Source organism: Ambystoma mexicanum, chromosome 2q (assembly GCF_040938575.1).
Source record: "Ambystoma mexicanum isolate Mex_15411 chromosome 2q, UKY_AmexF1_1, whole genome shotgun sequence".
Lineage (NCBI taxonomy): Eukaryota > Metazoa > Chordata > Amphibia > Caudata > Ambystomatidae > Ambystoma > Ambystoma mexicanum.
The window spans coordinates 542,200,955-542,228,107 of NC_090924.1; the positions used below are offsets into that span (position 1 = coordinate 542,200,955).

The 27,153-nt window shown below is 45.4% G+C and overlaps 1 protein-coding gene across 2 annotated transcripts in view; it reads right to left on the reverse strand.

Annotated features, from left to right (window-relative positions):
* Positions 1-27,153, reverse strand: part of VILL (villin like) — a 354,049-nt gene that overhangs the window by 74,111 nt on the left and 252,785 nt on the right. For both annotated transcript variants that reach the window (XM_069647691.1, XM_069647690.1), the window contains exon 11: positions 26,135-26,235. In XM_069647691.1, the coding sequence (XP_069503792.1) occupies positions 26,135-26,235 (101 nt within the window). The remainder of the gene's footprint in view (positions 1-26,134; positions 26,236-27,153) is intronic.

A 27,153-nucleotide genomic window follows, 5' to 3' on the forward strand; every position in this document is an offset into this window, starting at 1 on the left:
CGTTAAATGAGTAGAAACTCTCCACCAACAGAGTGCTCGTACCAGTTGTTCGTCGATGACCAGTCTGTCGGACCAGCGACCTTGGCTCTGCGCCCAACGGTCCGCTAGAAATTCCTGGCAAGGCCTCATAAACAGACGGCAGTTGTTTATCAACGGAATGCAGGATGACATGGTCCCTAGCAGGGACATGTATTTGCGCACCGACACCCTGGTACCGCATCTCCATTCCGACGCCTTGCTTTGTAGCTTCTGTATTCTTTCGCTGGATGGTCTTACAAGGCTTGTGTGCGTATGAAACTCCGCTCCTAGAAAGACCAAGGTCCTCGAAGGCTCTACTGAGGACTTGCTGAAGTTTATCGCGAAGCCCAGTTCCTGTAAGAGGGACATCGTGGCCCCCAGACTGTTTCGTGTTTGTTCCATGGACGAACCTCTGACCAGCCAGTCGTCTAGATAGGGATAGACATGGTGACCGTCCTTCCTTAAATGGGCCGCTATAGGGGCCAAACACTTGGTGAACGTCCTGGGGGAGGACTTGAGACCGAACGGGAGGACCTTGAACTGAAAATGCTTTCGCCCGACGACGAACCTTAAATATCTCCTGTGTCGTGGACGTATTGGGATATGAAAATATGCGTCTTGAAGGTCTAGCGACGACAGATAATCCATGGGTTGCACTGACCTGATAACCTCCTGGAGCTTTAGCATTTTGAATTTTGAGCTCTTTAGCCATTTGTTGAGTACCCTCAGGTCGAGAATGGGCCTCCATTTTCCATTTGGCTTCTTGACAATGAAGAACCGGGAATAAACCCCTTGTCCTTCCTGTGCCACAGGAACCCGTTCTACCGCACCTTTTTGCAGCATAAGCGCCACCTCTTGTCTTAGAACTCGAAGGTGGGGCTGGGCCGAAAACACTGGCGGAAGACTTGGAGGCTTGTTTTTGAATTGCAGCGCATGACCCATGCGAATCGTGTCCAGAACCCATCGATCTGTGGTGATGCATTTCCATTGGTCGATATGATGAGAGACTCGACCCCCCAGGACGTTCCGAAGGCCGTCATTGGTTGCTGGTTTGCTTGTCCTTCGTCGACGAGGGACCCGAGCCGCGTCGTCTGGAGGCTTGATAATCTCTGCCTCTACGTGCCGACTGGGATGCACGTCTGTAACCTTGTGAGGAGTAGGAGGGCCTGTTAAATCCACGGTCCCTAGAGGCTCCAAAACGGGAATTTCCGGAAGCACCCCTGAAGGGGCGAAAAGAGCGAAAACTTCTACCTGTCTGGAGGGCGCCGAGAGACCTAGCGGTATCCGTGTCTTCTTTCATCCCCTTCAAGGCTTCATCTACCTTGTCTCCAAACAGATGTTCTCCTTCACATGGCATGTCTAGGACTTTGTATTGGACTTCAGGTCTGAAAGTAGTACATTTGAGCCACGCTTGTCGACGTAGTACTACGCCATGATTGATTTGTTTGAAACCAGACTCTGCTAGGTCCACCGCAATATTAATTGCGTGGTTCGAGGCCTCCTCACCATCTCGTACTAGCAACATGGCTGCTTTTCGATGTTCTTCCGGCAGATGTTCTAGGATAGGGGCTAGTTTATGCCACATCTCCCTATCGTATCGTGATACAATTGCCAAGGAGTTGGCTGCTCTTACCGTCGTGGCGCCGACTGAGAGCACCTTTTTTCCAAAGGCGTCCTGCCTCCTGGCCTCGCTTTCTGGTGGGGTTGAACATTTTTGCTGTACTCTGGCCTTCCTAGCCGCTGCCGCTGATACCACAGAGTCTGACAGAGGCTGTGATGTTAGACATTTTGGAGTGGACTCCGGAGCTTTAAACTTTTTCTCAATACGCCCCTTAATAGCCGGTTCCGAGAACGGATGACGCATCGTCTTGAGGCCTTCTTGCCACACGTGGTCCAGGATTGGGATGGCAAATACCGATTTCCTCCTTTGGCCCATGTGATCAAAAAGAAAACAGTCTTTCTTTTGCTCCTCAGGAATTAAGCCGAACTCGGAACACGCTTTTCCCATCATTGCATGGAAGGCTCCCACATCATCCGGAGGAGATGGTTGTGCCTGGCTCCTCGTAGACTCTACCTCTACATCCGAATTCCATGTTGGGTCTCTCGACGGTGACAGGGAAATGTCCGACCCTGAGTCACCTCGTATAGAATCGGACTCCGATAGCTCACCCTCCTCCTGCGCTCGAGGACGATCCTTCACCACCTGGGAGGCCGAAGGGCTTTTGGTCGTCGAGCGAGCTGCTTGAGCTTGTTCGTCGACGGAAGGTGCAGAAAATATCAACGATGAAGTGCCAGGCTGAGGGATCTGCGTATCCAGACGCTGCAGGAGCTTCTGAAGTGTATTAAGCACATCCAGAGACAAAACCGTCTGGGGGGTCAGCAACGTCGAGGATAGAGGGACCACACCCCCACTCGCACTCGTCGTCGACGTATTGGAAGGCCGTAAGCCCAAGTCCGACGGCTGCATAACCATGCCACATTCTCCTTCCACCGACGACACCGACAAGGCCGTGTCTGGCTGCAGTAGGACCTCAGGGGGGGCCGGGTCACAAACCTCTGGCTGCCAGGCCATAGATTGAGTCACCGTCGACGAAGGAATCCCCACCGCTGCTGCCTGAATAGTAATAGGCATCGTCAGCGACACCGGGGTCGACGAGCAAGTAGCCGGCACCGAGCCTTTAGACTTCGTAGCTGATTTCGTTGCCGACTTCCCTGCTGAAGAGTCTCGACTCACGGAAGACCTGGGACGGTCCCCTGAGGAGGATTTTGATGCCGCTTGCCTCTCCGTCTTAGAGGATGAGGAGGGGGAGGACTTTTTGTGTGATGAGGAAGACCCAGCATGCTTCCCCGTATGCTTGTCCGCAGGGCGTTTTTCGACAGGCCGCACCTTCTTCGAGGGAGGTTCCGACTTGCTCCTGGAGGCCGTGGAGCCAACTTCTGATGCCGGATAGGCACCCGCTCCGTCGTTAAGCCAGTCGACCAACCTTCTTTTCCGGTCTTTAAGGGTTTTTTGGGAGAAACCCTGGCATATCTCGCATGTATCCGCCGTGTGGTGCGGGTGGAGACAGTAGATACAATCCATGTGGGCATCACCTTCATAGACTTTTTTGAGTCCACATGTCGCACAAGGACGAAATAAAGCTTTTCCGGACATATTTTTTCCAGAATGTAACGTCGCCGAAGCGAAAATACAACCTAATTTCGACTAGCAGTAACCACGAGGATCCCACTACTTTGAAAGACGGTTGAAATCTGAGGGAGCGCATGGGCGGGTCCTGTATTTATAGCATGGCGTCCTGACGGCGCGGGCACGCATGATACAAAACGAGGTGGATAGGACGCATAAGCGTCGAAAAAGTTTTCCTACGGGAAAGGGTCTATATAATGTACTGGGGATTCCCAGCCTGACGACGGGGAATATTCTAAGCATGTGAATCCATGAAAGATCCAATGCTGGAGAATAATGATTACACAATAGTGAGGAAAACATAGCCATTCACAGAAGAGCTGGCTTCAACAGCACACCACACCTAATAATCAATAGGGAACAACGGGAGAGGTGCGAGGGAAAACCTGGAACAGACTCCAAGAGAAAGTAAAGGAACAGGACCAAGGAAATTAAATTACAAGGGCAAAAGTTCCCCCCTCCCCACCCAGAGAAGGAAGGGCAAAATAGGGCAAAATACTAAATCTATAAACGAGGAGTGACTAAAGCATCAAGGTTTCACTGCAGAATAGGGCAGAGTCAAAGGAATAACGAACACAAACAAACTGGGCTGCAAAGAAAAAGGAAAGCACTGGGAAGTGCTGACTGCAAAACAGAGGAAGACAGAAAGGGAATCCAGGAAGCAGAAATGACTAATAATCAAACTAAACTCAAAATCCAGGGAAAAGGGAACAAGAAAATAGAAACTAGGAACTAGACACTAAGCTAGGAAACAGGAACAAGGGAATGTTCACAAATGGGAACACTGCATCAATGACCAGCGCTGGACTGAAGCAAACACAGGCTTTTAAAGCTGGCTAATGAGCACATGCCTCCGGTGTGCTGCTGGCTGCACCTGCAGCCACAGGTGCTGCTTATCCTCCACCCAAACCTGTCCTACAAGGGTGGAGATGTAACAGTGGGCCAGGCATTCTGGGAAGCATAGTCTTTTGATTAAAGCAACATACTGGCTGCCAAAAACCTGGAATGGATCTGGAAGGGAAGTAACATGGAAAATAAGCATTTAGCGCTCCCAATTCACAATAGCACTGTCGCATAAGGCAAGTCCAGACAGGAAGAAATCTCAAATCAGGCCCCCAAGTGGCGGGGACAGGAGCGAATCGTGACCAACATAATGGCAGGGTTTAAGATGAAATTCAGAAGCTATCATTCTGTGAACGGGGATGTTGACACCTACAAACCTATTTACCAGTGATTAAAAAGAGACAATCATAATATAATTTGAGAATGATGCATTACTAATTACATAGCATTCTAAGGGATTACCACACATCATCCAAATCACCTCTCAAAAGCATGGCTGTAACATTATTATTTATTAATATTATTTTTCTTCTTATAAAGCGCCAGAGCCCACGCTCTGGTGCATACTTCAATTAGTCCATCAGTGATTGTTTTTTCAAAACGAATTAATTTGTCTTTATTTTATTTTATTTATTTATTTGTTTATATAGCGCTAAAGCCCGCGGGCATCAGAACGCTAACAAATAGACAAAGACAACAATAATGGTGACGGGACTAGACGGAAGAGATCTGAATTAACTCAAAGTGGTTCTAGGTGTTTCTAGGTTTTACTTAAAAAGAAAGGTTTTCAATTTTTTCCTGAAGATGAGGTAGTTGGATTCAAGTTTAAGTAAGGTGGGTAGGTCGTTCCATTTCCCGATGACTATAGTCGGGAAAGCCTTACCAAGGCCCTGTTGTTTTTTAGTGGTTATGGTTTGTAATTTGCCTGTGTTTGATGATCTGAGGCTCCGGGATGGTTCATACCATTTAAAATGTTTCTTGAGGTAGGCCGGGGCTGTGCCGTAGAGACAGCGATGTACCATGGTAAGAGACTTGAAGGAGATTCTCTCCTCCATAGCCAGCCAGTGGAGGGCTTTCCTTTCTCCAGAGATGTGTTCTCTCCATGTTTTTCCAGTGATCGTTCTGATGGCGTTGTTTTGAATGATTTGGCATCTTTTCAGGCACTTGCTATTAGCTCCCAAGAGTAGGGAGTTTCCGTAGTCCAATCTAGATAGTATAGTGGCCCTAGCAATGATGGTGCTATTCTTTTGGTCTAACAGTGGTCTGATCTTTTTGAGGAGAATTTGATGGTACTGGCAATTTTTTTTAAGATAGCTTGTGTGTGCTTCAGCTCCAAGAGAGGCTTGAAGATACACGCCTAGGGTCTTTACTTTTGCTGATACTGGGATCTGGATGTTTTTGATGGTGAAAGAGTTGAAAGCAGAGCTCAATTTCTTTCTGGCTTGTGTGGATCCGAAGATCATGAGCTCGGTCTTAGAGCCGTTTAGACACATCCAGTTTTCTTTCATCCAATGTTCGATGGTGTTGTATAGGATGATAAGTTTATCGTTGTCTGTTTGGTGGTTTCCACTGAGTTCAAATACCAGTTGGGTATCGTCAGCGAAGTTGGTGAAGAATATGCCCATCTGGGATAACATGGTGCATAGGCATCTCATATAGAGGTTAAAAAGTAGTGGGGAGAAGCTGGCTCCCTGAGGGACTCCGCAATCAACTAGCTTAGCGCTGGATGCTTTGTCTCCCCAGACAATCTTAGATTGTCTGTTTTGTAGGAAAGAGGCGATCCATTCAATGGCTCCCGTTGAGCAATTACCTGATTTTTCAAGGGCCTCGCGGAGTTTGGCATGATCTAGCAGGTCAAACGCCGCCGAAAGGTCCAATAGTATCAGCAGCCCCGCCTTGCCTCTGTCCAGAATGGAAAGCATTTCAGTTTGGAGGTCCAATAGTGCTGACTCGGTGCTATGGCTGGATCTAAACCCAGATTGTTGTGGATGAAGAAGGTTGTTTTCATCAATGTAACTTTGAAGTTGGTCAGTAGCTATTTTATCCATAATTTTCAGCAGAAAATTACAATTTGTGATGGGCCTGAGGTTGGCAGGGTCCTGTTGGTTGAGGTCTGGTTTTTTTGGTAAGGGAGTGACCGTGACTGTTTTGATGGTGTTTGGGACAGTATGGTCTCTGAATGAGGCATTTACCATTCTAGTGAGAAAGGGACAAAAGATATCGGGATTGTCAAGAATGAATTTAGGGGGAAGAATGTTTTCTGAACATGAGGTACACCTCATGGTGGATAGCGTTTTCTTCATTGTGTTGACTGTGGTGGGTCGAAAATGAAATTTGGAGACTTCTATCTTGATGTTATGTTCTATGGGGAAAGTCTTGACTGGAATATTTGTGGTCTGGCAGTTGATGATGGTTTCTCTGGCTTTAATTATTTTATTTTGGAAGGCGGTTTGAACGTTCTCACAGTCTGTTTCCGTTGGTTGGAACGGTGGTGTGAGTGTTGTGGGCTTATCAATGGATTTAAGGATCTGGAATAGTTTTCCAGTGGAGTTTGCTGCGGTACTTATGCTGTCGTTATAGTGGTTTTTCTTCAGATCCACTAGTTTTGATTTATATAATTGGTCTGCTGTCTTCCAGTTGCTTTTATTAATTTCGGAGGGATCTTTTAGCCATTTCCTTTCAAGAATTCTTTTGTCCTTTTTAAGCTTAACGGCTTCTGCGGTGAACCATTTTTGATGGTTTGGGTTAGGCCTAACTTTTTTGTCTTTCAGGGGGGCATGGGTGTCTAACAGTTTGAGCATGCCTTGGTTATAGGTTTGAATTATATGTTTACTATGGTCATTGTCCTTGGTGGAGCTCATGATTTTCTGCATTTCCTCAGAGAGCATACTACTAGTGATTTTTCTCAAGTTTCTGGCCATGACTGATTTAGGTAAGTTAGCTGGTTTTCCCTTGTTGAATTTCAATGGTAGGGAGATTTCGATTTTAAAATGGTCTGACCATATGCAGGGGTAAGTGCCGAGCATAGTTATTTTGGGATTGTTTGTAACAATCCAATCGAGTTGATTCCCTGTGTTTGCGGTAGGCTCTTTATTGATGATAGAGAAATTACTGTTTTCTAAGTCCTCTTCTAGAGTGATGGCTAGCTGGTCCTGTAAGTTCCCCCTCCATCTGTTTATATCACCTAGCATGATAGTCTCTGTGTTGGTTGATTTAGTACTATTTAGTAGGGTCATGGTTTCATCATTGAAGTCAGATACTAAAGATGGGGGTCTATAGATAGTGATCAAGTTAATGCAGTTATTAGGGGTGGGTGTGAGTTTAACGTGGATAACCTCACAACCTGAACACTGAATAGGAGAGGCAAAGAGTTTGAGTGAGTTTTTTGCAATGATCGCCACATTAATTTGAAAGTAATTTGCAGTGCTAAGTGTTTTACTTTTTTCCTTTTTTAGGCTAGTTTGTATTTTTTGAGAATTAGCAGGCAAATTATTGTTTCTTTTTAATGGAGTTATTTTCAGAATGTATTATTTTTTCTTCTTCATTTTTATCCTGGGCATTTTTCTGGGTTCTTTTTTTCTATATATCCACAGGCCATAGCAATGGAAGTAGTGCCTGGAAGATACTGATTATGCACGAGATCCTAATAGGAATCATCTAATCCACTACATCCTTGATGAATGAATGGGTTAAACAGTGCTCCAGATAATATTTTGATGTTGCAGTATTTTACTTTCTAGCTTTTATAGTTGCAAGTAAAATGATTTTTAGGAAGAAAAAAGTAAGTCTTATTCCCGATGAGTATATTTTCTAAGTGAATAAAAATGTTTTAACTGTAAAACATAAATGTTTTTGTTATAAATATTTATTTGTACCGATTTACTCATGCACATGAAAACATATGTTTTTCCCTCTTCAAATCAGGCAGTAATACGTTTGTCTCTGTGGTACTTCAAGACATATACATAGAGCTAGGTGGGTGAAAGGAGGGGGACAGGCTCCTCTCTACCTGTTTATATTTTTTAATGGGAGTATTTTCCTATTTTAGGCTACATCTGTGGTCAAATGAGAATGCAGGCTTAACCTGCTTTATTATGAAGTATCTATTTGCCAAGGACAGCTGGCACAAAATCCCATGGCTCTCTTTCATTAGCACATTTTTGACCGAAACCAATGCCACTGCACTTCCCCCCCCACCACGAGCATGTTGCTCCCATCCGCGCATTTGCGGTATAATAAGCGTCTGTTTGTCTGTGCAGCAATTCAGAAGCGGGAGTGTAGGGAGAGGTCCATTCCTGTGAATAGTGCCATGTTGTTATTAGCCCGGTGAGTGTAATTCTGCTGTATCTTATTTTCAGTTAAATAAAGGTGGACCGGTGGCTGATCACCCGTGCCCGGTTCAAAAGTCTGCTGTTGAGGGACAGCACTGCAAGTGGGAAGGGTTTTTCTGATTTAGCGAGCGCCCAGTGTGCGGAGACTTGGTGGAAGACATAAAGCATCTTATTTTGGTTTGTCCATCTTACAAGGATATTGGAAAGGCTACTATCCTCCCTGCACATTTTAATGGGAGATAACGTCGCCCCACTCTGTTCTTTTTATCATCTGCGGATTCCCCTTATGTTGCTTGGGCTCTTTTGTCCTTCTTGAAAAGAGCGATGTACCTTAGAAAGGGTGTTTTAGCTGTTTCTTGAACTGATTTCTTTCTGTTTCAGTTTTCTGTTCATTGGTATAACAGGTTTTTTAATAATTGTATTCTTGCTATGTGTTGATGGGCATATGTTTAATTTCATGAATTTGTTTCTTGTACTTGTTTAATGGATGTGTCATCCGAATAAACATAATGACAGACTATTTTTAGAGAGTAAAAGTGGCTGAATCACCCCTTATCTGCAGGGGTGGGGTGAAATATGAAAAATAGAGCTTTGCAAACTTCCCCTGGGATGTATCATCCACTGGCAGAGGTAAAAGATCTGTCCAAGGTAGCAAGGGAAAAGCTGGTAGAAGACAGGTCACTGCCTACTTTTAAGGGAGGAAGCGTGCCGTGTAAGACAACCTTGGAAACAAATCCGAGCAATTTCTTTTGCTGCAAGGCGATTTACCAAATGCTACTTTCAGCAGTTGCCTCCTGCCACAGTAATCATTGAAAGGGGGAATCCCTCCTTGAATTGAAATGCTTGTGCAACTATTCTCGTTTTTGATGCAGGTATGAGCGTTCCTTGATGCTACAGAAGTACCAGTATTAACCTTGCGCGGACTTTTAAGAAGCGGCAGAGTATAATGGTATAAATCCTTGATCAATACTCATGTTCGGCTAGTTTAGCTGCTGTTTTTTTTTCCTGCTGGCCACATTATGGCTGGCATGGTTTCTTGGAGAGGCCTTACAAGCACACCATTTATTATGAAAGCCTGTGTGCTATGGCAGATTGCGAGTAAAAGAGTCTGATAGAAAAAGCTATTCCCCAGAGTCTTCAGCAGTGCTATAATGCGCGTGCTAACGCAAGTTATAAAGAAGCAACAACAGGAGCCTGATCTTATAGAGTGAAACTGAGAATAGCTATTAGAAGACAAAGCCCTTTTTAAGGAATAAGTAGTCTATCCGAGATAATGACCCCAGCACCAGGGAGAAGAAATAGGATTAACTATCTCCTGGATGAAGTAACCCTGAGCGGCCATTTTGTTTAAAATGCGACAGTAAACCGCCTTGCTGTAGGCAGAGATACATTTTTTTTGTGACAGAAGACTTTATTTATTTATATGCAGTAAGAACAATGTTTTTTATGATCACAAAAGAACGTACGATAGATAAGAAATCAGTTTTAACAGGAAGCAGTGAGCTTCTTACAATGGGGTGAGTTTGAGGGACTTTCTGACCAGGTTGTGGAGGAGAGTAAATGGAACAGTCACCGCGGACAATACATAAGTGGACATAGAAAGATTAAGGACAACCAGCATTGTACATTTTTTAATGCAGGTAGGTGGTACGGCCAGCTCTGCCTGGGATGTGACCATGATTGGTGAAGTGGTAGAGTGGAGGAAGTGAGGGACAGAGGCAGGTTTGAGGCAAAGGAAAGATGTTAGCTAGCAGGCAGATGAGAGGTAGGTTAAGAGGGTAACTCAGAGTTGAGGAAGTAGGCTTTTAGTTTGATTTTGAACAAATCCATGTGCACTGTTTATCTGATGTCCAGGCTAAGGGTTTGGTTTGGGTGGTTTGTACTAGCTACCACATGAACAAGACGCCACCAGCTGAAGGCACCCACCTCTGGGTGCCTCCCTTTAGTGCCACCAGTGGAAGGTGAGCGGAAGGGCCGGATTAGTTTTGGTGCATGGCCCAGGCTAATCCGACCACAGCATCGCCGACTTCGGATGTTGATTAGGTATAATGAAGCTCGCAATGGATGGAGGAAAACTACTCAATTTCAAACCAGCTTGCAGCTCAAATATCGCTATTGGAACATAGCTTGTGCATCTTTATAAATGGCACCGTTTTTGAACTTACATGATATTTTGACTTGAGGAAAATATAGTAAATATATATGTATAGGTTTGGTAAACAATGTTGTACACTATATTTTAAATACAGACGGTATGGCGATTAATAGCACAACAAATTAAATAATTGTTAGTACTGTTTAGGATTAATCGAAGCAGAAAAACACATTTTTACATGTATTTTGGAATTTGGGAATGTTTTCTTTTTTATCTTAATGGAACGTTTCTCAATGGGCTTTCAGACACATCCAGAGTACGCACGGATCCAGGTATTACTGTGCAATAAAACACAACCAGGATTAAGCACTTTGTGCACATCTGAACCCACAAAATAGTGCGTTGCCTGAGATAATTACAAGCCGTACTACCGGTGAGAAGAGGCCTATTGCCTCCAATGTTGTTGCATGCATGTATAATGAAGTCCAGGTGATGGGAAGCAGTCTCACTGCCTCATGACAACACCTGCAGAAAAGATGAATTCTGATTAGCACCTGGGGCGGGGAAGCTACCAGTCAGGTTGCTTGGATCGTGGGATGAATCCATCGATCCAAGCACGCATTCCAAGCAACCTCACGCTGCTTTCCCCACAGGCCATCTTCCCCCACGCTCCCTTCCCATCATGTCAAATTTCCTGTCCCTCTAACACCCACTTACCTGCCATTTCCCAACACTCTGACCGCATGGAAATGGAAGAGGGGCTCTGTATAGAGCCCCTCCTTCCTGGTCGATGGTAGCCATTTTAATAAAGTATTTTTTTCAATGAACGGGACGCCACAAGGCGTCCTGTTAATTCAAAGAAAATACATTGGTCTTAGCACCCCGGGTCTCTGGATTGCAAACCCAGGGTGCTAATAGCAATACGCACTCGTTCCATGAGCTGGAACAGGCGGTACGGGGACCTTCGTTAAAGGCCCTCGCTATGCTTGGCCTATTAACTCAGGCCCTGGGCCGTTACGACGCGTTCCAGCCCAGCCATGGAACGGGTGGTTATTGCACAATTGAGGACCCGGGGGAATGGCTGAGTGAAGTTGTCTGTCGAAACACAGAATGTTGAGCAGTATCCCTCTTTGTTATAAATATCTTAATGAAGACACAACATGGCAGCTGGAAACTAATGTAATACAAAATGGCTGCAATTTAGCTAAATGCATGTTATTCATTTGTGGGGGGCACAAGGAGAGTGATATCATACGGTAATACTGCAAGCCTGCAACAGCAACCAATATGTTCCTGATTAGGAGCCCGAGAGTAGAATCTGTTTGCCTCCTTCCTCAATGTACTGCTACCGAGTTTTTTCTCAAAGAGCAAAGAAGAACGAGTGTGGGGCGGGTGCTCTGTTGTTCAACTGCCCCCCTGCTCTGCTGTGTGCTTTTGCCTCATTAGTTCTCTATGTATATCCTCATGTTTAAGGACTGTGACTAGAAAGGGGTCAAAGCGATAATACTCCAATGAGTTCCTACTAATGTTCATCACACAGTCCTACTCTTCGTCATCACAGTCCTAGCTCCCTGACACCCTGCCCTGAATGAGAAAGTGATGTGTCGGCTAGGGTATGATGCAGGAGGTTGTGAGAGGTGCGTGCCCTGATCTATCTCTCTCTCTCTCTCTCTCTCTCTCTCTCTTTCTCTCTCTTTCTCTTTCAAATATATTCTGCAACAAACCACTAGATGGCAGGAGAATGCAACATTTATGAAGTTGTACCACGTTCATGCTGCAAACAACGTATACTTTTGTGCCGCAGCCGCATAATAGGCTCCTCTGAACTGTACCTATAGCTTATTCTTTGCACATCCTCTAATCTATGTGACAAAATGCGAATTTTTACCAACATCAGTGTAACTTAAACATGACACTGATGGAGAGTTAAGGGGCAGGAGTACTTTCACTCAGCAATGCAAATTGACTCTGTTCTTGAAAGAAACAAATGCATATCCTTTGAAGTTGATGTATTGTTTTAGTTGGCTTTAAATGTTTCATATGCTGGCTCGAGTGAACGACCTTAAAGTGACATCTTTTTCACATTCCCTTTTTTCTCAATCTGCCAAACCGCATTTATTTTTATTTTTGTATTACAGAAAGTGGTTGTATACGAGTAGGATGGGAATGATAAAAATGGCATACTGCTGTTTGTACTACATGCCCCGTTCAGAGTTGGGTTGGGGCAATAACCCAGACTATGGAATACCACTCGAGGTATTACAAACAGAAATATTCTAATTTGAGGTGGAGGTAAACATTTTGAAATTCCCCCACAAATATTCAAACTTTTTTGCTAAATAGTGTAGAAGAGCAGGATCCTCCCTTTGGTATAATAAAAAAACATTTTGGAGAGTGGGCCATAGAAAGGGTTACAATGGTGGGTTTCCTCCTGGGGTATCAGCGCAACCCCCTCTTCATGTCTTTGAACACTGACCTCTTGATGTCTCCAGGTAAGTTCTTCCTGATGCAACAAACCTATCGATGAACTCTGCAACCAACCACCAGTTTATGACTCAACCCAACCTCCTCCTTCTGTCTCCAACCACCCCCCTCGTCGCAATGACTTAGACCAACCTCCTCCTAATGCCTTAATCCAACCTCATTGTGTTGTCTCCAGCCCACCTGCACCTGATGACTCATACCAACTTCCTCTGCCTGATGACGTTTACCATTCCCCTCTTAATGTCTTATCTCCCCCTCTCATCTCTAACCACCTCCTCCTTCCACTCTTCCTCTAAACTCCTTCTTCGCTCACCAACGGATTCCAGAATCCTGCTGCCAGCTACTACTTCAAACCCCATGCGTCAAGCTGGGAGTCTGTGCTTACATACCCGTGTTACCACTCCCTGGGGTTGACCACTCCCTGGGGTTGGGCTTTGTGTGTGGGTCTGCACTGGTGGTTGTGAATGAGTGAGCATATTAGATTGGCTGCTTTTCTATTGCTGCACCTGGTTGAGTTGGGATTTTGGGGCATGACATGCCTTTAAAAGGTTGGTCCATCATCTTGGATTTCACTTCCTCCACTGTGCCAGCCAGGCTCTTCATTGCATCTGTTGTAAAAAGGTCAGAGAATTGGCGTTAGGGATATTTTCCTTAAGGCCATGTGGTCGGGGTCCTCAGCAGTGTTCCCTCTAAACTGTGCGCATGTGCGCTCGCCCAGCTTCCTTCTGGGTGCCGCTCAGAAGATTTTTAGCAGCGCGCACAGACAAACCTCACCTATAAAAAAATATTTAATAAGGCACAAGCTACAGCAATTTATTGAAATTAGCTTTCTCTTAAAATAAGCAAATAGTCTTGATATTCTGCTAATTTGCATTACACTACTATGCAAGGGTGACCGTAAACACCTAAAATCCCTAACCACAAAATACACACATAAGAGGTTAAAAACTAATATGAAAACTGGCTCCATGAACAGAAGAATCTAACCAAGATATGCCTGCACACGTTAACCAAATAATGTTCCCTCCCCGCCCATGACTCCTAAGCTTGAGTCTACCACACTTGTACCTTATGACTAACTTCTGCCCCAGAACACATTAAGATAGCACCGGAAAACCTTAACTCTTCCCCTCTTTGCTCTGCGAAAGGTTGGCAGACATGTATCTACATCCACTTATTTTATGTTTGTTGTAATATGAATAACATGAATACCATTCACGTGCCAGAATTTCTGTTACTCATTGTGCCTTACGAAAAGTGTCACCCATACGATACAATCGAACTACCAGCTAAAATATTGGTTACTGACTGTAAGTAAGCAGGCTACCTGGATGTGTAACCTTATCCAATTCTTTCTTTGTACATATGTCACACAGGTGCTTTGATGTGGCCCCCTTGCAAGTTAATGCATTATAAAACTCAAATATTAATTTGCCCTGAAAGGATTTTGAGAAGATAAATGTGATGTTCAGTATGTCCTGCTCTAGCATTACTAACATTACCCTATAAGTGGAGAGCAACATTGCAATATCATTTACTTTGCCCACAAGGGGTAATGGGTATGGAGTATGCCTGGGATTACTCATCCATCGTATCAGGGCACCAGATACTCAGACAGGAGAATGCTTTTCACACAATCTACCTCGTTTCCGAGTTCCTTTGGCCATAGACCTTCACACATCATATGGTAACTTACTGCTATGAAAAAACGGTTTCAGTGAGCACTGTCTAATCCTACACAATGATATAAGGGTAGGGTATGTTGCAAACAATCTTGTATGCACTGCAAAAAGATTGCGTACAAGCAGTGGCATGACATTCTTAAAATGCACATAATATGTTGAGGCATTAAATATGCCTTGCTTGCAAAGTATGGTAGGGCTGTAAATATCCCATTGAGTGTTTACTGCTACAATCCCTCACTTTTTACAGTGCTCTATCAACTAGTATTGGAGGCTAGCGCAGGGGCCGGGGAAGGGTATGGGTGGAAGAGCACAGGTCATCACTTATTGCAGGTAATAAACAAAACAGCAAATTAAAAAAACCAAGTCAGACGTTTTCCCAGTACACTGAAGGAAATGTGTTGCTTGTTTGCTAAAGGATAGGACATTCCAGTACCCGTCTCGATAATAGCACCTTCTTTTTATTTCTATGCTTAGCTGCTGAGGGCTTTTCAATATAACCATGTGTGCTGTGTGTATCATCTCTAGGATCCCCCTGCATCTTATTTAACCGATACGAAAGAATTACAGAAGAGGGATTCATAGTTACAGAAGAAGGCACTCAATCAGTTGTATCTCTGATGAATTAATGCTATTAACTTAAAAGGCATATATATATGTGTGATTTTCTTCAGCAGGGCTCCGTAACAAACTTCAGTAAGGCTCTCATTTAATTTTATCTAGGCTGTGGTGTGGAAGGGTGGCTACAACTATAGACTTTATTATGCGCCCTGTCATTTAACTTCTTAGGTAAGGGATATAAGCAGGGCACTAGTCACATGATTTTACAGGGAGCAAAAAAGTAATTAGCTTTGCCAATGGGGATACTGCTTATTAAAAGATGTTCTTCCCCTTAAAATTCCTGTTGAGATCAGGCATTAATATTATTAGAGTTCCTTCCTATGCCACTGCTCTACTGGTGTAACGGTCACCTGGTATCCACGGGGATGTCACTCAGCCTGTTCTGACTTCTTACGACCTTGAACCCTTCCCTGGAGTCTACTCGACTGGAGACTGGGCCTGAAACACAGGACTGGTAGAGTTTAACTCCCTATTGTCCCTGTGTACTTGAACCCCTTCTTCCCGGGGTCCAACCCTTCCCTTTGATCCACAGCTCACCTTGTTTTCTTGGAAAGTGTGCTCTCTGTCCTGCTTTCAGCGCAGGGGCACGTTGATTGATGCGGGTTCATTGCTGCCTAGTTACTTCACTGGCAAGAGTCCGACAGGTAAGTATAATGAGTCTTTTGAACAGTTCTCCAACTTCGTTCCTTTCCTTCCTTAGATGATGGCCGGCGTCCGGGGATGGCGACGTGCTGCTGAGATGAGTTGCGCTGAAGGTGAGTGAGAGCACAATGCGCGATGCAACCTTTTTGTATTTGTATTGAACTGAGTTCTTTTTCTGTGTCTTTTAGGTGCCGCGACGTTTTCAGCGTGGATGGCGGTTATGAAGAAGAAATGCAGTGAGTAAGCGCGGTATGCGGCGCCTCTAGATGTTTCCACGCTAACCTGGAGTGTCTTTTCCCTCTTGCAGATGGATGAGAAGTTCCAGAGACAGAGTTCTCCCAGAGCGGCTGGGATTCAGGTAAGCGTTTGAAGCTCGTACAGTCTTTAAAAATAAGCGAAGATTTGCTGAATGCTTACTAATGCCTTTTTTCTGTTCTTTTCCCTTTTCCTTAAGAAGCGGCGTGCCGGGATGGGAATGACACTGTCGAAGATGCCCGCAGAACAGAAGGAGCGATGAATGATGGGCAGAAGCGCCGCAAGGTAAGGCTGTTCCTAACGGTGTTCTTGTTCTTGCAGGAGCTGAGCGCGAAAGAAAGATGAAGGCCTACTGGAGACCGATCCGAACACAGTGAGTGTCACGCTGCAGGTGCAGAAAACACAAAGCATGTTTCTCAGCCTGGCGTGGCTTAAATAGTCTCTGGGTATCCCAGGTGTCTCTGGGCTGAACCACACCCAAAAGACTAGACTGCACATGCAGTTCTGGGAACCGAAATATGTGGGGGCATCCATCGTGTCCCCATCAATGCACTACAAGTCCAATCCCCAATGTTATCCTATAGGAGTGAGTGAGTCTGGAGCCACAAGCGCCAAGTCTGACTCCAAGTGGGTCTTTGGAGCGATGGAGAGGCCCTTGAGGGCCATGTAGGTGATCGTGGCCTGGATCCAGCCTGATATCTTGAGGGGCAGGAATCATGACAACTGGTCACTAATTCGAGAAGATCTCAGTGGAGCTTTGTGGGTTGAAGCAACAAAATGTTAATTGTTTCTCGTTTTTATTGGGCACATTTTCATTTTTTAGGGACTAAAAATGGATGGTGTGTATGTCTCTTAGCTGTAAGGCTGGTGTTATCACTACCCAAAGGACAACGTAATGTGGATAGTAAGCAAAGGCACAGGAATATTTGAACATCATATTCTGAGGTGCAGTTATTTAGATGCAATTATCCTTACACACATTTTTTTATTTTATTTATTTTGCATTTTTAAAGCGCAGAGCTGCCCTCGGGCATCTTGGCGCTGTTACAAGAAGGTTTACTTGACATGGGTGAGTATCATGGAATGAATGGATCCAGAGTTACAGACATAGCTAAAAGTTCCGAGATTACATGGGAACAGTGAGCATGGTACAGTTGTATCTTAAATACATTGTTAACATTTCAACCGTATTTTAAGTAGGAATCACTTAAATAAAGTGGTTTTCAGTGCCTTTCTGAAGGCTATGAGAGATGATTCAGCTCTCAGTTTGGGCGGTAGGGAGTTCCAGGCTTTTGGCGCTAGAACTTCAAAGCTTGAGCCGCCAGCTTTGGCTCTATTGAAGTTGGGCACTGCTTGTGGTTGGTTAGCGTACAGGTACCTTTTGGGTCTGAGTGTCTGAACTGGTTGTATACGTTCTGTCAGGTAGCTAGGGGCAGCTTGGGATATGCATCTGTGGGTAATGGTGAGAGTCTTGAACTGGATGCGCTCTTTGCTGGGAGACAATGGGCATTTTGTCTTGCTAGGGAGATGTGTTCCTTCCTAGGGATGTTGAGGGCTGCTCTCAATGCATTATTCTGAGTGACTTGAAGTCTATTGATGTTTCTGGCCGAAGTGCCTAGTAGGAGGACGTTGTAGTAATCTAGTTTGGCACCTATGGTGGCCCTAGCGATGTTGAGGCAGTTTATAGTGGATAAGTGAGGCTTTACTGCATTGATTATTTTGGTTGTTAGGGCTGCTGAGGAGGAGATGTAGCTAACATGTCTATCCATGGACAAGGTAGAATCTAGGTAAACTCCCACCGTTTTTACGGCAGAGGAGACCGGGATTACTGAGTTCTCAATTAGGAAGGTGCTATACTCGTTGTCTAACTTGCTGAGGGATTCTTTAGGGCCTACCAGTAAGATCTATGTCGTGTCTCCATTGAGACAAAGGCTGTTGGCTGCCATCCAGGCCTGGATGATGGCATATGTGTTTTGTAAGGTTTTTAGGTCTTGTTCGTAATCACCAGTTAGTGGGAGAGGAATTGGTGCATCGTCGGCATAGTTGGTGAATGTTATGCCGAATTCTTCTAAGTTGTTGAATAGAGGGAGTGTGAATACGTTGTATAGTGTAGGGGAGGTGCAAGAGCCTTACTTCGCAGTTGATGGGGGAGGGAGTGGCTTTTGCTTGGTCTGAGTAGACCCTCATGGCTCGGCCCTCCAGGAAGGATGAGATCTATGTTCTGGCCTCAGTGGAGAAATGAGCTGTATTGATGAGGTGTGTCTTTAGAGTTTTATGGTCGACTAGGTCGAACGCAGCAGACAGGTCAAGGAGTAGGAGGATAGCGCATTTGCCTTTATCCATGTTTTTTAGGAGTTGTTTTTTATGTCGAGTAGCGCTGACTCTGTGCCGTGGCGTGGGTGAAAGCCGGACTGTCTCTTGCCTAGGATGTTATGGGATTCAAGGTAGGCTTGTATCTGTAGATAGGCAGCCTTATCCAGGATTTTCAGCAAAAATGGCACTGTTGTGATGGGCCTGTAGTTGTTGGGCGAGTCTGGGTCTAGGGAGGGCTTTTTTAGCAGTGGGCGAACCCAGGCTTCCTTGAAGGAGGAGGGTACTGAGCCAGTGGCAAATGATGCGTTGATAAAGGTTGCAATGAACGGCGCTAGGGACTCAGCGCATTCTTTGATTATGTTTACTGGAGAGATGTCCCCGTTACAGAGTGAGGGTTTTATTTGTTTCATAATGAGTAAGACCTCAGGGGCGGTAACCTTTCTAAAGGTGAATGGCGGTGGAGGGTTGCTGTTGTGTTGGGTATGGTGGTTAGGGGTGGGGGTGGTCCGCGTTTTGTGAGGAGACTTGGGTAGATTGTCAAAGTTGGCTTTGATTTTCTTTTGGAGTAGGTCTATTTTGTCAAGCATAGCCTTCTGGATGTCATTACACCATTTCTCGTCTTTGATCGTTTGATGTTTGGACGTCGGTGGTATGACTAGCTCATTGAAGATAACGAATAGTTCTTTTGAGTGAGATTGGGCATTGTCAATTCTAGTGTTGTATGTGGCAGCTTTGGCTTTGGCTATGGCGTTTTTGTATTGTTTAGCAATAGTTAGGTATGAATCCCGTAGGAGGGCAGAGGGGGAGGATTTCCATTTTTTAAGAGCTTGTCTTTTGAGTGTTTTTAGGTTTTGTAGGTCTTGGTTGAACCATGAGTTGGCGTGGAAGAGTTTTTTGCTTTTTTAGTCTCTAGTGGAGCAATTGCATCGATGGCATCTTTAATTGTAGTGTTGTAAAGTTCGACTAGTTCTTGAGGGTTATTAGAGATGGGAGAGGCTAGTGCCGAGGCTTCTAGGAGTGGGCAGATGCTCTCTTTAGTGAGAAGTTTTTTAGATCTAGCTAAGGCAGCTGTCATGGGAAGGTATTGAGAGATAGCTGTGTTCGTAGGGATGTAGAAGTGGATGAGGTGGTGATCGGTCCAAGGCTGTGGAGTGTTTGAGCTGATATCTAGCCTACAGTTGTCGTCGACTAACCACTCTAGTATGTGGCCTTTAGTGTGAGTGGCAGAGTCAACTCTCTGGATGAATTGTAGGTCCAGAAGGGCTTTGGCAAAGGATTTGCTGTGTTTGTCTTTTGTGTCATTGAACCCAAGATTCAGGTCTCCCAAGAGTATAGTTTTAGTACTTGGTTTGAGGTTGTTGCCTAGGAGTTATAGAATGTCGGCTTGGAAGTTCAGGAGTGGGCCTGGAGGGCGGTAGATAAGGTGCATTGTCATAGTGTCGTTTGGTGAGAAGGAAATTTTCACTAATAGAGCATCGCAGCTCTCGGATGTGGTGGGTTTAATTTGTCTAGCCTTCAGTGTTTCTTTGACTATTAAGGCCACACCTCTGCCTTTGTAAGCTGGTCTATCTTGACAGAGGATGATGTACCCAGGGGGGAGAGCTTGGCATATGGCTGGTCCAGAAGCTTCAGGAAGCCAAGATTCTGTAATTAGGTCATGTATTTCTGTGGCATAGGCTTGTAAAGATCTTGCATTAATGAGAGCCAGTTGGATGTGGGAGGGTTCATGTGTGCTTGGATTAGCAGTGTTGGTGTGGTGTTTGGTGGTGAGAGGTTGTGGATTTGGGGTAGGAGTGATTGTGGTGGGTGGGCAGAGCGGCTGCATTGTGTGTTTGAGATTATTGGTGTGTATTATGGATGTGCAGGCTCCTAGTCTAGTGTTTCTTATGTGCACTGGTAGTGTGTGTGATGTGATTTTGGCAGTGGCTTTAGGCTTGGGGACAGCAGTGGTAAGTGGGCTAGCTGTTGGTTGGTGGATGTGCTGCTTGTGTGTGAGTACAGCTGGTAAGAACGGGGTGGGAGGGTTGGAGTCGGAACATGGAGGCCTGTTGGAGTGCTTGGGGGCCATATTAGGTATAGTGGATGTGGCCTAGGGTAGGTGTTTCAGTATCAGGAAGAGAAGCAGATTACGACCTGAGCTAAGGTGCATACAAGATAGGCAAAATTGACTTGAGCTAAGGTGCATACAAGATAGGCAGGTACGGTTTGGGCTATGTGGGGGAAGGTTATGCTTTGGATAGGTGGAGGTAGCGGAGCTGACTTGTGTCAGTTACAGGTAGAGAGTGGTTCTAATATCAATTGCGTTAAGGTGGGTGGAGGTATGCTATAGACTGACTAACGTGCGGTATGCTTACATTAGGCGGTCAGGTATGGCTGCAGAAATGAGGGCATAATGCAAATATGTGGGGCGCATTAGAGTGTGGCAGGGTGGCTTGATGGGGCACAATCAATAGAGAGGCAGGAGTACAGGCAGATTTGCATGCGCACCCTAGATAAAGTAGAGCATTTGCTAAGCAGGAATAGATTGAGTGGACTTTGGTGGGGCATTTGTTGAGCGGTGCAAGCAGTGACATATAGCGCTATAACGACAGGTCATGTCGGTGTGTTAGCAGAACCCTAAATACACAAGTGGCATATACAATGGTTGCAGGGTAAGTGGAAAGCAGTATAGGCTAAAGTTCAGCGATCCAGCGTACGCCGCCTGGGAGCAAGATGCAACATATACGAAGGCAGTAGCGCGGAATAGACTACAGAGTGCTATAATGATGATTAAGATATGACCCTAGACTGTACACAACAGGCAGCATAACATCGTAAATACCAGCATGGGGTAGAGTCACAGTAGAGATCAGCAGGACGAATGGGGTTTAGTATTTAGACCGTGGTGAATTAACGGATGGGCAAAGGTGTTTGCCAGGACATGAAGGGAATCCCTAAGCGATCTTACAACGGGACACAGGTGGAACGCATCTGAAATGATCGACGGGGAAAGTTCCAACAGGAGGCTGTGCCAGTACGACTGTGGACAGGCCCAGGACAGGCGCCTTTTGTGAGGTGCCTTCTGGGAAGGTGCCGGCTAACACCTACCGGTCGCTCCCAATGGCTAATAAAGGTAGCTGTAGCCTGATAGGCTCATGCAGCTGACCTAATCTTGGTCGTGGTTGACATGTGGAATGACGGTGGCCATCTTGTACAATAGTCGATGCTGGGGTTCGAGGATACGATCCGTGATAAAAAGATTTCTTGGCTGCACTAGGACGCAGTGCAGTATGTGCAATCATTAGCACGGGCTGTGCAGATTAAAAGCGATGTGGCGTCTGCAAAGACGGCGAGGGATGCCGAGGAAATCCGCTCAATGTAATAAACCCTGAGGGGCTTTGCTGGTAGTATGGGGTTCATCCGGAAGTTTAGGGTGAGCTGCTGCAGCAGCGCACCTCAAGTACGGCTCCTACCAGGTGGGCACGGCGTTGGATAGTGTGGGCCAGGACAGGCGCCTTTTGTGAGGTGCCTTCTGGGAAGGTGCCGGCTAACGCCTACCGGTCGCTCCCAATGGCTAATAAAGGTAGCTGTAGCCTGATAGGCTTGCGCAGCTGACCTAATCTTGGTTGTGGTCGACGTGTGGAATCACGGCAGCCATCCTGTACAATAGAAGCATGCTCTCCTGGCCCTTGAATTACTTCATTAAAGTGGCACTTGAACTCCTATCAGCATGTTTTCTGACACATTGACTTTAATGGCCATTAACCATCGGCAAATGTGTATTCTGTCTGAATTTCTTGACAGCCACATCAGTTTATGACAAGAGATATTTGTGTTTTGTAGTACACAAGTGATTTTCCAGTGGCATAAAACATTTTCAAGCTACTGTGGCAGATGTTGCAGTCTTGAACTGGTTGATGAGTTTTCTGTTTAATCACATAGGACATATTCTGCTTTAGCATATGTGTTTGGAAAAAGTGTTGTAAGATTTGTCAAGAATTGCAGTGACTGGGAAGAGGAAATTCCTTTCCAAACTCTCTTCTGCGACAGTAGTTCACTAAATGCGCATGCTCACAAAGTGGCTTACCTCATTAGTCAGTTGCGCACGTGCAAAATAATGTGCGCACAACAGCAAACCAGTTCCGCATATAGAGAAAAATAACTAGAGGGAACATTGGTCCTCAGGTAAGTCATCCTGACTCGGGTGCTTTTATTGGATCTGTCAAGCTCACCACGCTCTCAAAGGGATAGTCACAACAGGGCAGGCCAGGACTCAGTCTCAGAAGGTGGAATGTGGCAGTTCACATGTAGGGTATACACTTTCCATTAATATCCAAAGTGAGATGCTACAGACACTATATTTTTCAGAAAATATAATCTTTATATGTAAAAGAAAAACAAAGAGAAAAACAATACAAGTAACTTCGTAAAACAGAAAATGCCACAATATATCAGATAAGTAGCCCCGTTTTACATAAGAGGTCTGAAGGTCCTTCTTGAAAAATAGACATCAGTAATAGGTAAATAACATGCTTTTCCTTCTAAGCTGGCAAGTTCAAGTAGAGATAAAGGGAAACCAATAGTGTGAATGGGGCAGTCTTCAGCACTTTATGTGAAAGTGCTTCAAGGAGGAGTAACTGCAGTTGCATTGGAGGGAGGCCCTCAAGAGTCACTTGAAAAATGAAGACGGGTTAAGAAGAATACACCAACCAGCAGTACTGGAGGATCAGTAGAGAAACACCCTGGATCTGAAAAAAGCACTACTGCAGCAGGCAACCAGCGGTTTCCAGAGGCAGTTGCAGTTCACATTGTTCAGGCACCACTGGGGGATCACATGACAAGTCCCTGGTGCATGGGGGACCCCAAGACCCAGAGAAAGGGTGACTGTTCTTGATCCAGTCATTCCCAGATCAGGGGTCTGTGAGAGAGGAGCTAAAGTTGGAACAGGATGCGCTCTGTTGTCATCGATGCAAAGTGCCCACATCATCCTCAGGCTCAGGATTTGGTTTATGAGCCGGGGTTGTGAAGAGAAGGTCCCAGGGAAGACCACTTATTTGTGATTTTCTTGAAGGGCTACACACGAGAGGAGCATGCCATGAAAGATGGGACAGAAAGTAAAGTTTGGTTCTGCAGTTGCAATAAATGGCTGCTAGAGCTTCCCAGTTGGAGATGAAACCAGAGAGCTTGCCTGATGCCCTGGCGATGGAAGTTCTTGTGCTGGTGCCACATGGAGAGTCTTCAGATTCCTGTCAGCGAAGAGGCCCCCTCTTCCATTTCCGGCAAAGCAGGTATGGTCAGGAGCTTCAGGGAGACCAGGCCTTTGAGCAGGAGCTGTGATACAGTTCTCCCCAGCAGATTAGGGGAAAAGGGCACTGCTGTGGGTTTCTTCCTGTTGGCCTGCAGAGGCAGAGCTTCTCTGTTGGATTATTCAGAGCATCAAAGGATGCTGGTGAAGAGCCTCGGTCCTTCCTTAAGCAGTAGGCCTTCCAGTGTGCAGATTCGGAGATCCAGCTACTGAAAAGATGAAGAGCCAAAGCGGTCTCCTTTTATGCCCCTCAGGAGGCAGGGAGTGAACACATCATCCAATCTCCCAACAAGCATCATTCAGAGGGGTAGTCTTCCAATGGCCAGTCATCCATCCAATCATAACCATGCACACAGGGAGGGTTCTCACACAAAGGAGTCAATCCACACTGCCCCTAACAGTCATTTTCATATGCCATTCAGAAGTTATTTCAGGATGACTACATCCAGTCCAGGATACATACATCCAGTGTCCAAAGAAGTCCACCCGTTCTTCCATACACAAAGAAGAACAGGGGCTGGTCATGTGACCCACCGGTCTTCAAGGCAAACAAAAACAACCTTCATTTTGGTAAAAGGAGAAGAGGCTACAAAAGAACCCATCAGGGTAAAATGGATTCCACTATGTGGAACCATTTCCCACGGCACCACGCCCCCCTCCCCCCACCACAGCCTAGCCACACACCTAACAAAGAGAGGGTACTCTTAATGGGAGATTACTGGGTACCTTTGGGGTACCTCGTTTTAGGAGTCTTAATGACTCCTAAGATAGAGCAAATAAAAACACAGAGCCATGTCTTGGATTAAGCTTGGCTGGGAGAAAAACAAAGTCCAAAACACAGAGACGCCAGCAAAGAGTACAGGGGGCTATTACATGAGGTAAAAAGTAGGATTTCTAGCTACCAGCTAGTACTCATAATTCACTGGTATGTTACATGAAAGTGAGACAAATAAAAGCATTTTAAATGTGGTACTGTTTCCCTGCTAGCATTTGTATTGCTTCTGGCTGCTTGGAAATAAACATGGTATTATTTTCTTGAATTGGATCTTTACGCAAATGCCATGGGAGGGTTCCATGTAATAATGTCACTGTGAAAAAGTCGTCAGGTTCTGGCGACTTTTTTCCTGGCTACCAAAATTCTTTCCCCAAATATTCTAGGAGGGGTATAGTTATATATCATTTCCTCCAGTCCTAGAATATTTGCGGAAAGTGTTTGATAGCCTGGAGTGTTCACCATGAATGCATTTTCTTTAAAAGTCGCCAACCTGATGACTTTTTTTAATGGAGAAATTATTACCTGATAGCCATGGGAGGAAATCTGAGGTTGGTGAAGGTTCCCTATGAGAATACTGCCGTGTCTAAGATGTTTATGCGGGCTTGCTGCGAATGTGCTGTAAGAAACTCTGATATACCTATGATATCTGTGCAGACTGTGTGAGTGCTGTAGAAGAATATGAGGCGTTAGCTATGGATGTTGAAGGAGTTAAGATGCTTTGCTACATGGTGTCTTTCAGTCTGAGCGCTTGGCTCTCTTAAAGGCACTGCACCCAAACAATGATTTACTCTATAATAATAATAATAATAATAGAGCACCATGAAATTGCGCCGCTGGCAGCAGTGCGCGGTATAAGAACTTTTTACCTAACTAACATAATTGTCTGAAGGGCTCGGGTTTTGGGCCAGGGGAGGTCATGTGTCCCCGAACCCAATCTTATTAAAGCCCACAACTGGGAGAGCTGCTCTTCTTAAAGGGAGTGCGGTCCTGGATGTCCTAGTGTGATGGTCCTCTGCCAGGGCCCAAGTGCGGGCAACTAGGGGATCCTCACCATACCACCCCCATGCCCATCATCCACTAGCTCAGGGAGGCCCTGGCACCTTTGGCAGGGGACTTTGTCTCGACCAGGTTTAATAATCACCTTTTGTTTATCCTATGTGTGGTTTGCAAATGCAGAATGAATCTGTGCTGGCCGGGGGGCTGGGCGTGCCATCTTACTTACCATATGCAGTCCTATGTCTTTCTTTGCCAGGGATCACAGCACCACAACTTGCCCTGACCATCATATCAAATGTGATGATCCGGGTGATAGAGAGGGGATTACCCACACCATCAGTGCCAAGGGTACATCAAAGAGGAATGGGTTAAAATATTAGACAATACAAAAGTATTCAGAAGTGTAAGGAGTAGTTTAGAACTGGCTCCATCCTGTATAAGCTGCAACTGAACATTCCTTGTTTAATGTTTATTAGTGCATCCCCTTATAATGCCAGCAGAGATTGGTGGAAAGGTGATGAAGCGTTTTCACCAAGTCCTCCCCCGCACCACTCTGGTATGGGAAAATAACAAGACAAAAAGCATAATTCTCATCACGCTTTACTCACCTTAACTTTCCCAGAAGCATCATCCACCATCCTCTGCTGTGCTGCCAACTCAGGCCTTGCGTACAACTCAGTCACATCAAACTTAACTTGCTCCACCTTGGCTGCAACAGAAGAGTGAGGGACACAGTATGTTAGAGAGTAGACAGTAACTCAATGGATTGCTGCTTCAATTTACTAAACTGTCCCTGCTACATATCACTTTTGTCAGGCAAAGGGATTACTATCATGTGGGGCCTCCTATTTCTCAGGCTACACTGTGTAGCTTCACCAAATAAAACTGCTCTGACAACTGTCTAAAATGCTATCATTTTCCCGTTCACAAGTGCTTAAATGGCCTGAGTTATGGCAGCCACAGGGCTGACCGCCAGTGGCAAGCACCCTCTCCACATCCATTGTCCATGGACCATCTTCTTTGGTGCAGAAGAATGCTTATAACATGTTGTACATCATGAGCCACTGTCAGGATATGCACAGTGATGGGGGCTACGGAAAATGAATTGTCTTGTATTCATGGCTTACGACAAGGCCATGCAAACTTTAAGTGGACACAATGAAGTCCAATGATCAGGATCTGGCTCAACAAGGAGGTTCCGGTTCAGTGGGGGTTCAGCAGGTTGGTCCAAGACTGCAGAGGCGAGTGGTGCAGGATCTTCCAAATAAGGTTTTTCCATATCTTCAAGACTGGCATATAGAACAGTTTTAAAGCTCTGCCGTTTGGAATTCTGCGACCATGTCCATGGTCTATAAGGGCAAAGAGGGAACTTCTCAGTTCTTCAGAGAGTAGCAGCGGCACTCTGCCAGATGCCCGCACTCAGTAAAACCACTTCCTCAGTATGCAACACTGAAGCCGTGTCTACTGTGTCATCTTACCATAGGCTGCCTGAATGTGTAGGTAGAGTCTAAAGGCAACAGAACCCAGAATCCCGATCCTGAAAAATGTGAGTTGGCATGTCACACCACACGTGACACTTCATGCTGGTTTACAGTGGGAGTCAGTGATGAGCAGATTGCCCATATCT